This window comes from Pseudorasbora parva, chromosome 2 (assembly GCF_024679245.1).
Source record: "Pseudorasbora parva isolate DD20220531a chromosome 2, ASM2467924v1, whole genome shotgun sequence".
NCBI classification, from domain to species: domain Eukaryota; kingdom Metazoa; phylum Chordata; class Actinopteri; order Cypriniformes; family Gobionidae; genus Pseudorasbora; species Pseudorasbora parva.
Genome location: NC_090173.1, coordinates 8,363,971 through 8,379,329, shown reverse-complemented (window position 1 = coordinate 8,379,329; position 15,359 = coordinate 8,363,971). Strand labels below are relative to the sequence as shown.

At 40.6% G+C, this 15,359-nt stretch overlaps 1 protein-coding gene across 1 annotated transcript in view; it reads left to right on the top strand.

Moving 5' to 3' along the window:
* zc3h7ba (zinc finger CCCH-type containing 7Ba) overlaps positions 1-15,359 on the top strand; it is a 41,804-nt gene that overhangs the window by 22,657 nt on the left and 3,788 nt on the right. Inside the window, exons 13-20 of the mRNA XM_067426722.1 lie at positions 1,858-2,019; positions 2,099-2,304; positions 2,786-2,886; positions 3,984-4,165; positions 4,681-4,736; positions 7,551-7,789; positions 7,876-7,981; positions 12,127-12,235. Of these exons, the coding sequence (XP_067282823.1) occupies positions 1,858-2,019; positions 2,099-2,304; positions 2,786-2,886; positions 3,984-4,165; positions 4,681-4,736; positions 7,551-7,789; positions 7,876-7,981; positions 12,127-12,235 (1,161 nt within the window). The remainder of the gene's footprint in view (positions 1-1,857; positions 2,020-2,098; positions 2,305-2,785; positions 2,887-3,983; positions 4,166-4,680; positions 4,737-7,550; positions 7,790-7,875; positions 7,982-12,126; positions 12,236-15,359) is intronic.

The following is a 15,359-nucleotide window of genomic DNA, read 5'->3' as shown; positions in this document are numbered from 1 at the left end:
CCATCCACCCCACCCGTTCATCCATCCATTCAACCCACCTGTCCATCCACCCATCCATCCATCTCACCCACCCGTCCATCCATCCATCCATCCATCCACCCATCCATCCATCCATCTCACCCACCCACCCGTCCATCCATCCATCCATCCATCCACCCATCAATCCCTCCATCGACTCCACCCGTCCATCCATCCATTCAACCCACCTGTACATCCATCCATCCATCCATCTACCTTACCCATCCATCCATCCATCCATCCATCCATCCATCCATCCATCCATCCATCCATCCATCCATCCATCCATCCATCCATCCATCCATCCACCTATCAGTCCATCCATCCACTCAAACATCTACCCACCCATCAATCCATCCATCCACCCCACCCGTCCATCCATCCATTCAACCCACCTGTCCATCAATCCATCCATCCGTCCATCCATCCATCCATCTACCTTACCCATCCATACATCCATCCATCCACTTATCAGTCCATCCATCCATCCACTCAAACATCCATCCATCTACCCCACCCGTTCATCCATCCATTCAACCCACCTGTCCATCCATCCATCCATCCATCCATCCATCCATCCATCTCACCCACCCGTCCATCCATCCATCCACCCATCCACCCATCCATCCATCCATCCATCCATCTCACCCACCCACCCACCCGTCCATCCATCCATCCATCCATCCACCCATCAATCCCTCCATCCATTCAACCCACCTGTCCATCCATCCATCCATCCATCCATCCATCCATCCATCCATCCATCCATCTACCTTACCCATCCATACATCCATCCATCCATCCATCCACCTATCAGTCCATCCATCCACTCAAACATCTACCCACCATCCATTCACCCCACTTGTCCATCCATCCAACCACCCCACCCGTCCATCCATCCAGCCAGCCATCAATCCATCCATCCATCCATCCACCCCACCCGTCCATCCATCCATCCACCCATCAATCCATCCATCCACCCACCCATCAATCCATCCATCCACCCCACCCGTCCATCCATCCACCCCACCCGTCCATCCATCCATTCAACCCACCTGTCCATCCATCCATCCATCCATCCATCCATCCATCCATCCATCCATCCATCCATCCATCTACCTTACCCATCCATCCATCCATCCATCTACCTTACCCATCCATACATCCATCCATCCACTCAAACATCCATCCATCTACCCACAATCCATTCACCCCACTTGTCCATCCATCCACCCACCCGTCCGTCCATCCACCCCACCCGTCCATCCATCCATCCGCCCCACCCGTCCATCCATCTATCCATCCATCCATCCATCCAACCCACCTGTCCATCCATCCATCCATCCATCCATCCATTCAACCCACCTGTCCATCCATCCATCCATTCAACCCACCTATCCATCCATCCATCCATCCATCCATTCAACCCACCTGTCCATCCATCCATCCATCCATCCATCCATCCACCCATTAATCCATCCATCCACCCAAACATCCATCCATCCATCCATCCATCCAAATGTTTAAATAAAGTCGTTTTTGGTTGTAAATATTGCTTAACTGAATCATTAAAGGTCAGCAGCAAAGACATTGGTTAAAGTCCCCCTACACCGAAAAGCTGCAACTTGTTCATTTTGAGGAATACTTACATGCGTGTTACAGGGCACACACAACGCCTCTGCACTTACTCACCATTCCTCTCAACATGAGGACAGGAGAGTTGTCAGACATTTTGTTGTAAATTTAATAAAAGTCATATATTACTTTTCTAATTATTTGGAAAAAGTTACTTTTAAAGCGTTCCCCCGAACTCTTAACTCATCTGGGTCTCTCTCTCAGGTCCAGGTGTGCTGGATTTTGAGTTCAGGTCTGATGTGGATCACAGCTGTAAGAAGGATCTTCTGTTGTGCAGGCGAAAGGGCGGAGCTAACTCACCCTGGAGGCGGATCCGGTCCCGCCCAACTCGCAACAACTTCCAGGCCGCCTACGTGCTCTGCAGAGGTACGTCAGCTGTTGAATGATTAATTAAGTAGTACCTTAATTAATGTGGTTTTAATACACTCCCTTTGTGTGTGTGTAGAGGTTTTGGAGACTCAGGTGTGTAAGTACGGTGAGGCCTGCACTTTTGCTTATTGTCAAGAAGAGATCGATGTGTGGACGCAGGAGAGGCGGGGCTTACTGGTCAGAGAGCTGCTCTTCAACCCGCTGGCCACCAATGAGAGCCAAACACTCAGTGTCAACACACTCCTCAACACACACACGGGCATGTTTATGTTCCTCTGTGAGGTAAAAGCGCACACACACACAATTTGTGGAGAAAATTTCACGTTTCGATAACAGGCTTGAGATTTATTCCACAGTTGAAGTGGTATTTTACATGAAAAGGATTTAAAAAGTAACTATAAGAGTTGCATAAAATAAAAAAAGCAAAGAATAAAAAATGTATTGATTTGAAATGTATTAATATATTAATTAATATTAGTCATTTTCACTATAAAACTCTTTTTTTATTATCCTTCTCATCGGAGCGATAACAATAACATTAATAATAAACAAATATCGGCCGATATAGCGTGCATCCCTAATGTTAGTCAATGAAAATAATGTTTAGTTGGCGAGAGTGCAAAATTAAACCAAATATTCTTACACCTCATATAATAATTTAATAAACATTTAAATAAGTATGAACTCAAACTTCTGTGTTCTCTGTTTAAACGCTCTGAGTGTTGTGCTGCTGCTGAACCGCGTGCCGCCTGTCTTTCCTCAGCCCTGTTTTGACTGCAAACCCAGAATGATCAGCAAACGCTGGAAGGAGAATCCCACTCTCTGTGCCAACATACAAACACAACATCACTTCGACAAGAAGAAGTACGTACAGCTATTCAATCCATCTTATCTCATCCCATCCATCCATCATTCCATCCCAATCCAATCATTCATCCATCCATCATTCCATCCCAATCATTCATCTATCCATCCCAATCCAATCATTCATCCATCCATCCCAATCCATCCATCCATCCAATCCATCCATCAACACCCAATTCAATCATCCATCCATCCAACCACCCCTCCAATCCAATCCGTCCATCCGTCCTTACATCCATTCAATTCACTCAACCCATCCATCCAATCATCCATCCATCAACACCCAATTCAATCATCCATACATCCACCTCAATCCAATCACCCATCCATCCAATCCATCCATCCATCCATACATCCATCCAATTCACTCAACCCATCCATCCAATCATTCATCCAATCATCCATCCATCCACCAATCCAATCATCCATCTATCCACCCCAATCCATCCAGCAGTCCAACCATCCATCCATCTAATCCAACCATCAATAGATCCACCAATCCAATCATCCATCCCATCCATCCATCCATCTAATCCAACCATCCATCCATCCATCCATCTAATCCAACCATCAATAGATCCACCAATCCAATCCAATCATCCATCCATCTAATCCAACCATCAATAGATCCACCAATCCAATCATCCATCCATCCATCCATCCATCCATCCATCCATCCATCCAATCCAACCATCAATAGATCCACCAATCCAATCATCCATCCATCCAACCACCCCAACCCAACCACCCATCCAATCAAACCCATCCATCATCCATCCATCCATCCAATCCAACCATCAATAGATCCACCAATCCAATCTTCCATCCATCCAACCACCCCAACCCAATCATCCATCCAACCACCCATCCATCCATCCATCCATCCATCCATCCATCTATCCATACATACATACATACATACATACTATCCAACCATCAATTTATCCACCAATCCAATCATCCATCCATCCCAATCTAATCATCCAACCCAATTCAACCACCCACCCATCCATCCACCTCAATCCAATCCATCCATCCTCCAATCCACCCATCCATCCTTCCATCCGATAAAGCATGTGTGTGTCTCTCTCTGTCAGGTGTTTGGTTCACGTGGTAAAGAGCAGCGCTGTGAGTTATAGTAAGATCCGAGCGTTGAGTTCTCACTGTCAGTTTGACGTGTGTCGTCATGAGCTCAGCTTGGGCTGCAAGAGGGAGGACGGCTGCTGCTTCGCTCACTCGCTCATCGAACTGCAGATCTGGATCCTGCAGAGAGACTCTGGTACACAAACACATTCAGGAGATCTGATACACACACAATACATTTACATACCTATTGTTTGTCATGTGACAGACATCATAACCTATATTGCTGACTTATGAGGCACAAAGAAGTTTAAAATTGCACAAATGTAACATTTTAAGTGAAGGAAAAACATTTTCATTCAATATTTTTACAAGAGGATGGAACCTATAATCTCAAAAATACACACAAAGCAAATTAATAATTTATCTAAATGAATAGTACTATACCAATGATACGATAATGGCAATCAAGACATCGCTTATGAATGTAATAATACAAAGATAATATCACAATAATAGTCTTTCTTTCATTGATCCATTCATCCTGAAAGGTTTTGCAGCCCTTTTACTCCTGTATTTGTGATTGTGGTTCGAATCTTATACCAGCTGTAAACTGGGCCTAGTAGTTAAGTATAAATGAATAGATGTTTTATGTTTGCTGTGCCGCATAACATCAGTGATCAACAATAAACTTCATCTCTCCGTGTTTAGGAATCAGCCATGAAGAGATCGTGCAGGAGTCCAAAAAACACTGGAACAAACAGCGTGTGAGTTTCTTCTTAATTATTCCGTAATGGTAATATAATCTCTCATATGAGAGTATTTATGAAAGAATTTGCATTGTTTATTCAGCCTGGGGCTGTTCTAAAGTTGTATGACTTTAGCGTTGCACAAATGTAGTTTTAGAGGCCAGTACTGATGACTATCCATCCATCCATCCATCCATCCATCCATCCATCCATCCATCCATCCTTGAAATGCTTTCTCACCATATTTTTGTTCACTATAAACACCAGTACTAGTGACCATCCATCCATCCCAATCCATCAAACCACCCACCCACATCCATCCATCTGTCCATCTGATGTCTGTCTATCCATCCATCCATCTGTCCATCTGATGTCTGTCTGTCTGTCTGTCTATCTGTCCGTCTGTCCGTCCGTCCGTCCGTCCGTCAATCAATCGATCCACCCATCCAATCCAACTCATTCATCAATCAATCCACCTATCCAATCCAACTCATCCATCCATCCATCCATCCATCCATCCATCCATCCAATCCAACTCATCCATCAATCAATCCACCTATCCAATCCAACTCATCCATCTATCCATCCATCCATCCATCCATCCATCCATCCAATCCAACTCATCCATCAATCAATCCACCTATCCAATCCAACTCATCCATCTATCCATCCATCCAATCCAACTCATCCATCTATCCATCCATCCATCCATCCATCCAATCCAACTCATCCATCTATCCATCCATCCATCCACCTATCCAATCCAACTCATCCATCCATCCATCCATCCAATCCAACTCATCCATCTATCCATCCATCCATCCATCCAATCCAACTCATCCATCAATCAATCCACCTATCCAATCCAACTCATCCATCTATCCATCCAATCCAACTCATCCATCAATCAATCCACCTATCCAATCCAACTCATCCATCTATCCATCCATCCATCCATCCAATCCAACTCATCCATCAATCAATCCACCTATCCAATCCAACTCATCCATCCATCAATCCAATCCAATCCAACTCATCCATCCATCCACCAATCCAACTCATCCATCCATCCATCAATTGATCCACCCATCCAATCCAACTCATCCATCCATCCATCCATCCATCCACCCATCCATCCATCCACCAATCCAACTCATCCATCCATCCATCAATTGATCCACCCATCCAATCCAACTCATCCATCCATCCATCCACCAATCCAACTCATCCATCCATCCATCCACCAATCCAACTCATCCATCCATCCATCCATCCATCAATTGATCCACCCATCCAATCCAACTCATCCATCCATCCATCCATCAATCGATCCACCCATCCAACCTATCTATCTATCTATCTATCTATCTATCTATCTATCTATCTATCTATCTATCTATCTATCTATCTATCTATCTATCTATCTATCTATCTATCTATCTATGGATCCACCCATCCAACTCATCCATCTATCTATCTTTCCATCGATCCACCCATCCAATCCAACTCATCCATCCATCCATCCATCCAATCCAACTCATCCATCTATCCATCCATCCATCCATCCAATCCAACTCATCCATCAATCAATCCACCTATCCAATCCAACTCATCCATCTATCCATCCAATCCAACTCATCCATCAATCAATCCACCTATCCAATCCAACTCATCCATCTATCCATCCATCCATCCATCCAATCCAACTCATCCATCAATCAATCCACCTATCCAATCCAACTCATCCATCCATCAATCCAATCCAATCCAACTCATCCATCCATCCACCAATCCAACTCATCCATCCATCCATCAATTGATCCACCCATCCAATCCAACTCATCCATCCATCCATCCATCCACCAATCCAACTCATCCATCCATCCATCCATCCATCCATCCATCCATCAATTGATCCACCCATCCAATCCAACTCATCCATCCATCCATCCATCCATCCATCCATCCATCCATCAATCGATCCACCCATCCAACCTATCTATCTATCTATCTATCTATCTATCTATCTATCTATCTATCTATCTATCTATCTATCTATCTATCTATCTATCTATCTATCTATCTATCTATCTATCTATCTATCTATCTATCTATCTATCTATCTATCTATGGATCCACCCATCCAACCTATCTATCTATCTATCTATCTATCTATCTATCTATCTATCTATCTATCTATCTATCTATCTATCTATCTATCTATCTATCTATCTATCTATCTATCTATCTATCTATCTATCTATCTATCTATCTATCTATGGATCCACCCATCCAACTCATCCATCCATCCATCCATCCATCAATCGATCCACCCATCCAACCTATCTATCTATCTATCTATCTATCTATCTATCTATCTATCTATCTATCTATCTATCTATCTATCTATCTATCTATCTATCTATCTATCTATCTATCTATCTATGGATCCACCCATCCAACTCATCCATCTATCTATCTTTCCATCGATCCACCCATCCAATCCAACTCATCCATCCATCCATCTATCCACCCCAATAATCCTTGAAATGCTTACTCACTGTATTTTTGATCACTATAAACACCAGTACTAGTTACCATCCATCCATCCCAATCCAATAATTCATTAAACCACTCACATCCATCCATCCGTCCATCAATTCTTCCATCCACCACAATCCATCTACGCCAATCATCCATGAAATTCTTAGTTTAAGAGGTTTGATCACTATAAACACCAGTATTCGTGACGACCAACTTCGTAAACCACTTGTGTTATAATGCATGTAGTGATCATCTCAACTCTTTCTGTTTATTTTGTGTCTTCATCAGCCTGTGATTGTGGCTTCCCGATCGCCAAATAAAATCACTGCTGCCAAATCAAAAAGTCCAATCAGAGCAGAGCAAACCAACGGGAAGGCGGCTCCTGTGCAGGGAACAGGAAGTGCTGAGGTCAAAGGTCACGAGCTGGAGCTGATGCTGAAGTTTGTGTGCGGTCAGTGCTGGAAGGACGGGCTGGTCAGTGAGCCGGACCGAATGCTGAAATACTGCACCGCTAAAGCCCGACACAGGTGCAGACGGAGGGATGAGCACACAGACGCCTCATCTAAACACACTCGGCCTGTCTCACTCTCTGCCTCTGTCTGTCTCTCTTCAGCTGGACCAAAGACAGGAGGGTTTTACTGGTCAAGTCTCACGAGAGGAAGAAGTGGGTCGCAGTGCGCCCTGTGCCCTTCGCCAAGACCTTTCCTCAACAATACGACGTGAGTGAAAACGACTCTTTACTCTGATGTACAGATGAGGTTAGTTGACCTGCAGTTCACTGTACTATTCTCTATATGATATACTTGTACTGTTATAAACACGTTATGGAGGACATTAAAGGGTTAGTTCACCCAAAAATGAAATGTATTAATGTCATTAATGACTCGCCCTAATAGTGTCATGATGTTACTTTGTAGGCCAACCCGGAAGTTAGCGGCGCATGGGTTCCTCTCGATCAAAAGCCGATGCATTTTCCCCATAGACTTTTGGACAATCACAAAAAATAAGATCTGTGTTCAACAAAGAGTTATGACCCTTACACGTTTTGTCTATCAAGATAATCTTTACAAGTGAATTCAACATATGTATACCGTTTGAAGCCTAAATAAAGCCGTCAGATATAAAATGCTAACGGTAGGCTATAAACGGACTACAGCACACAGTCGCGGATCTACATCGTCATCACGCTTCCTCAAACTTTATTTAAAAACACGTTCGCTCATTATGATCTGCGCTGCGCTTATCCACTTTTTCATGAGAAATATTGCCCGTTTTTTTCTAAAAATGTTAGAAACTAATTGAGTTTATGCGTGCCTCTCTGAGATTTGTTTTCTCGTTTGTAAATGTTTTATTTATTCGTTTATTATTTTGTTAGTTTATATAAAGCTTAATATTATTGTCTTTGTGATTAAGATTAGGCTATTATGCCTGATCATCGTGCCCCAAATAGACTTTAAAGGTTATCTTTCACTGTATTATGTTTGATTGTATGTTTGCTTACCATTTGCTAATTCGACAGAAAAAAAACGTGTTTTTACCACCTCAGAAGCACTAACGACGTAAGCTATAGCCGTATCAAATTACAATCGTATGTCATTATCCTTAGACGATTGATCATAATCGAGGAGAGAACCACTAGGCTATAAATCTGGACATGTAGAACAGCGCAGCTTTCTTTCGACGACTTGTGGTTCCATCTCAGGACAAAACAAAACACTACAGTCTCCACAGAAATGAAGAACTGGTAATCGGTTACCTTAATATCACAGATTTCTGTGTACAACAATATTTGGAAACTACTATTTGAAAGGACTAATTATATAACTTTATGTTAACTGAAAGGTAAACTTCTAAGAACGTGAGGCTGAAACGCGGGCTAGTTTTTTTTTTTTTTTATTAAACATTTACTTACAGAATTCAAAAGTGAATGAAACGCGAGCTGGTGAGATTTCCCGTTTGTCACGATGACGTCTAAAGTAGTGTTGTCACGATACCAAAATTATGACTTCGATACGATACCAGACTAAAATAACGATATATCGATACTAAATCGATACCACAGTAAAAAAAAAAGATAAAAAGATAAGATGCTTAATATGACAACTGAACTTGTTATTATTCTTTGTTATTTTTTACTAAAAATTAATGTGGCCAGCATGTTCCTTAGGGTTGGGCATCGTTTTGATTTGAACAATTATTGATCAATTGATCAATTACTATTAAAATTATCACAAATTTTTGCTATCTCAATGTATTTTTTACAATGGGGTAATAGTGTTGCAATCGCTTACACACAGCAGAAGAAAGCTTGATTTCGAACGGTAAATTGAATTTAAAAAGACGAGTAAACAGAAATAAAATAAGAACAAATAAACAGATTACGAACAATAGCACAAATAAATACAATAGAATAGAAGATACAAATTAAACAGACTGCTTTATTTTTTCAGGTAGGTCTAACATTCAGATAAGAAACTGAATAAAAAAATGCATAGTAATTACATTTAAAACAACATTGAATAATGTTCTTTGTAAAAAAATCAATAGCGTACAGATGAAACTGTTAAAGTTACACAAGTTGATCAGTCAAGAGCAGTTGATCGTTTGTCTTTTTGTAGTTTGAATAACAAATGACTGCGGCCCTTTAAGACTAACGGACGCATGGCTCCTAAACACTGTTCCTGTTACTCGTTCTTCCTGAACTGTTTGCGACTGTGGTTACGTTAATACTCTTCCAGATGTGCACTGATAGTTCTTTGAGTGTATTTGACCAATAATAAGCTGGAAAAAGCAGCAAATGTTTGCACTTATCATGTCAGAGGCGGCTTTATTACAGTAGGCTGTGTGTGTGCGCTTCAGACGTGAGCACGAAATCTTGCGGGGATTAGTAGAATTAATTTATGTGCAATCCCGCGCGAAATTCAGACCGATCACACACTAACACACCGTCATGAGGGAAAAATCCAGCAGAACGCGCGTTCGCCGTGCTCAGAGGTTAACCGGGCTGAGTGAGAATATGCCGGTGTGTGTGTCAGCTCGCTTTCGGTCGGAGAGGAGAGCGCAGCTGGTATCGATACTGTAAAAACTGAGAATCGTATCGTTTCAGATATTCCAGTATCGATACATATCGAAATATCGATATTTTTGACAACACTAGTCTAAAGTCCCGGCCAAAGGATGTAGTCCCTTTTAGCAACTTGTTAGCAACCGCCGTTTTTAAGACACAATAAAGTTCAAAAAAATCACAAGCAGGTTAGAACTAGTGTGTTTTATGTCATAGATCAAAACGTGAAAATATGTAGAGGCTTTGTTAACCACAGACCTTATTTCAGGCGATTTTGCAAAAACCCATTCAAAAAACCCGTAGACTTTAGAGCGAGGGAACCGGAAGTGCTAAAATGCTAACTCACTTCCGCGTTTTTGGCCTAAAAATGTGACGTCAGAACTTCGTCACTCTGTCGTTCCACACCCGTAAGACCTCCGATCATCTTCACACACAGTTTAAGATATTTTATATTTAGTCCGAGAGCGTATGCAAGTGTATGCACACTATACTGTCCATGTCCAAGACAGACAGATTTTGATGATAGCATCTGCTAAATGAATAAATGTAAATGTAAAATAGTCAAACCTGTCCTGAGGGGATCTGGATTCCAAAGTTTTCTTCAGGATGAGGTCTTGTCTTCGTATTTTACTCTATTCTGTCACACTGCATACTGGATTTATTACTATCTCAGCCAATCAGAATGGATTAGTGGGTGATGTCAGATGTATTTTTCCAGTATATCACATGATATTAAAGAAGCCTGAGGATGGGCTGTGTGGGGCTTTCCAACAGGCAGAGGTGGAGAATCCAGGAGTCAGAAAGTAAATGTTTTACCATAAGTTTATTGCACTGATGAACTTATTCAGCTGATTTCACTCATTAATTCGACCTCCTGGCTGAAAAACTGAGCTACTTAGCAAACCTATGTGTCTGGAGCAAAATACAGAGCAAAATACTTTTTATCTTTTTATCTTTATTCACATTTCAACGTCTCTGCTGCCCTGCGGTGGACAACTTAAAGGGTTAGTTCACCCAACAATGAAATTGATGTCATTAATGGTGGTGGTTGAGGAGAGATCCCTGACATGAGTGTGAAGTGCTTTGGGTGTACAGTAGTACATATGAAACCGCTATAAATGCCTCATTCATTCATTCATTCATTCATTCATTCATTCATTCATTCAATGACTCGTGCTAATGTCGTTACACACCCGTAAGACCTCCGTTCATCTTCACACACAGTTTAAGATATTTTATATTTAGTCCGAGAGCGTATGCAAGTGTAAGCACGCTATACAGTCCATGTCCAGAAAGGGAATAAAAACATCATCACAGTAGTCCATATGAGACATCAGTGGGTTAATTAGAGTCTCTTGAAGCATCGGAAATACATTTGGGTCCAAAAATAACAAAAACTACGACTTTATTCAGCATTGTCTTCTCTTCCGCGTTTGTTTTCAAACCTCAAATAAAGATTCGAACGGTTATGAATCAGTGATTTGATTCGTGATTCGGATTGTGAGTCAAACTGCTGAAATCACGAGACATTGGTGATCTGAATCATCAATCAATACCCTGATTCATAACCGTTTGAATCTTTATTGTTCGGCGAAATATGGAAGTTAATTTGTGGGGGAATTTTTACTTTACAAATTACAGACATGGCCGATTCGCACGGGATTAAGATCGCAGACATTCTCTGCCACTATTACAAATCACCAGAGGTGCCCAGATAATACTAATCCCGTGCGAATAGGGCTTAAGTCGAGGAAAACTAATAACAACTAATCTGGATGCTCTTGGCTTGTTTCCCCACAGATCTGCATCCATGTGCTGAAGCAGCGTAAATGTCATTACATCGGGAACTGTTCCTTTGCTCACAGTCAGGAGGAGAAGGAGCTGTGGACGTACATGAAGAACAACAGCTGTGAGTGTGAAATCAGACACACAGTCAACACTGATGTTTAGTCATGCCCTGAAGCTCAGTTCACACACTTTATCTGTCCTGTGTAGTGTGAAAGATAAGGATTGGTGTTAGGGCTGATTTGATGGAAAAAACGAAATCTAGGTTTTTGATAAAAATCGAGAAACTACATTTCTAACCTTTTTAACCTACAAGTTTGTTCAGGCCATGTCCACACTAATACGTTTTCATTTGAAAACGTATATTTTTCTCTCCGTTTTGGCCTTCCGTCCACACTGAGACAGCGTTTTAAGTCAATGAAAACGTATCATTTTTAAAACGCTCTCCAAAGCGGATACATTTGAAAACGCTGTCTTCACGTCGTAGTGTGGAGGCTTTTTAATACGATGACGCATTTAGCCATGAGATGCAGTCATATGACCAATTCTGCCAAGATGTTGAACGACATTGTACAGCAGTTGTTTTGTATGCTTTCTGTTTTGACAGCCTTGTTAAATATTAATGTCAGTTTGTACAGGGTATCCGCGGGGTCTTGAAAAGTCTTAAAAGGTGATAAATCAATTTTGGGAAAATTAAGTATAAAGTATTAAAAAGTCTTATCACGGCTTTATAAAGTCTTACATTTTGAAAGTATTTTGTTCAAGCTTTGTCAAAAGAGTTTGACTCCAAAAAGTATTTATGAATATATTTATTTCATCCCCATAAGTGTTAAAAAACAACGGGGTGCTCAGTCTGAGATCGGCTCGGAGCGTGCGCGCCACGGATGGAAATTAGCACCGCCACCAGCCAAATGCGGCTGATTTTGAGTTGTGGCGGGTAAACTCACTTCACCTACCGAGCTGTTTCACCTCTTTGTAAACTTTGTTCAATGCATGCGAGTGCTGCCGTATGTGCGCATATGACCAGTCGTTTTCTCCGTCATCACTCGCGTGAAGACGCGCTGCGAGATATATTGTTTAGTTTGACATTAAACAATGCTCTTGCTTGAATAGCTTTTGTAAGTTTAATAAGGATTAATCTTTCATTTAAACAGTTAAATATTCAGTTATTTTACATTTGATTACTTTATTCAATTTCTGTACCTTTCTGCAGGCCAGTAGGCCTGTACATTATTATTTAATGAACACATGAGTGAGGTCGAGTTAAACATTTTAGTTTGAATCTTTATTTTTCGGTTTTCGGCTTTGCTTTCTTCTTTTTTGGTTTCGGCCAAGAATTGTGATTTCGGTGCATCCCTACTGACAATGTTCTGCTCGGTATGTTGTCAACACGCTTCAAAGATGCCAGAATGAATAGTTTCATTCATGGGACTAAAAACCATAAAACTGGAAGCCATAAAAGACCACAAATCATCGTGAAAATGTCAGTATTTCATTGAGACTTGAGATTAAATAAACTGCTGAAGTATTGTAGAGCTTGTAGTATTAATTTTCACATGCAGTTACACATTGTCAGTTAAAAACAAAAAAGTAGCTGGTAAAAAAAAAACATTGATGGGGAGGCTTTGAAAAAAGTTAATTTCCATCCCTGGCAAACGCTGTCTACGGGTGACGTCATGTATTTTGCGAAATGCGCAGTTAGGTAATGTCGCCCTCCATACGTTGCGAAACAGATATGCAATATAAACGATACAAAATTGGCCTACGATAGAGATTTTAAGTCTACATTCGACTACAACTGTTTATTGAAGGTTTGTTGCAGATTAGAACTTGAAGTGCGATGAGGTCTTAAAATATTTTGAGAAGGTCTTAAAAAAGTATTGAAATTAACTTCAGGATTCCTGCATATACCCTGTTGTACATACTGTAAAAAAAAACTCAGTGCCTTTTCTCGACATTGCCTCAATTTCAAAGAGTAAATAAACGAGTGGCGGAAATGACGCAAGTCGAAGCGTCTTGGATTTGCTCATGCGCAGTACGGGGATGTAAGCGTTTTCAGACGTTTCAGTGTAGATGAAAATTTTTGGGAAAACGATTGAAAATGATTGTGTGGACACGGAGCATTTTTAGACGAAAACTTAGTTTTTACATTTATCCGGATTAGTGTAGACGTAGCCACAGAATGAGGAGATCTAACATGAAATGAATAACTTGTGTACCGATTTGTGTGTTTTGGCATGCCATTGTGGTGATGAATCAAAACTTTGTTTGATAATCATTGATATTTAGACTCCAGAGGATCTTTGCACCGCATTGGCGAAATCTAATATGGCAGAAACATTCTTGGTCTGGAGCCAAAAATTCAAATGACAAGACAATTGAGTCGGCGACACACCTTTACTCTCACCAGCACGAAGCACACTACCGGTCAAGAGTTTCAGAACGGTTTGATTTTTAATGTTTTAAAGAAGTCTCTTCTGCTCACCAAGGCTGCATTTATGTTATTAGAAATACAACAAAGCTGTAATATTGTGAAATATTATTAAAATATAAAATAACTTTTCTATTTGAATATATTTTAAAGTGTCATTTATTCCTGTGATCAAAGCTGAGCTTATCATCATTACTCCAGTCTTCAGTGTCATGACCCTTCACTAATCACTCTCAGATGAGGATCAAGAAACATTTATGATTATTATCAGTGTTGAAACAGTTGGGTAAACATTTTTTTAGGATTATTTGATGAACAGAAAGTTCAAAAGAACAGCATTTATCTGAAATATAAAGCTTTTGTAACATTATAAATGTCTATACGGTCACTTGATCAGTTTAATTTATCCCTGCAAATAAATCTATTAATTTAAATTAAGTTCGTTCCCAAAAAAATAAAAAATAAATACAATTCTTACCGACCCAAAACATTAAAATGGTTGTACAATGTTGCAAAGCTTTATATTTCAGATAAATGCTGTTCTTTTGAACTTTCTGTTCATCAAAGAATCCTAAAAAAATGTTTACCCAACTGTTTCAACACTGATAATAATCATAAACTTTTCTTGATCATAAATCCTCATCTGAGAGTGATTAGTGAAGGATCAGGACTCTGAAGACTGGAGTAATGATGATAAACTCAGCTTTGATCACAGGAATAAATGACATTTCAATAACAGTTTTTTTAAATTTTAATGATATTTCTAGGGCTGTCCCCGACTAAGGATTTACACATTCGAATCAGAATTTTCGAATCT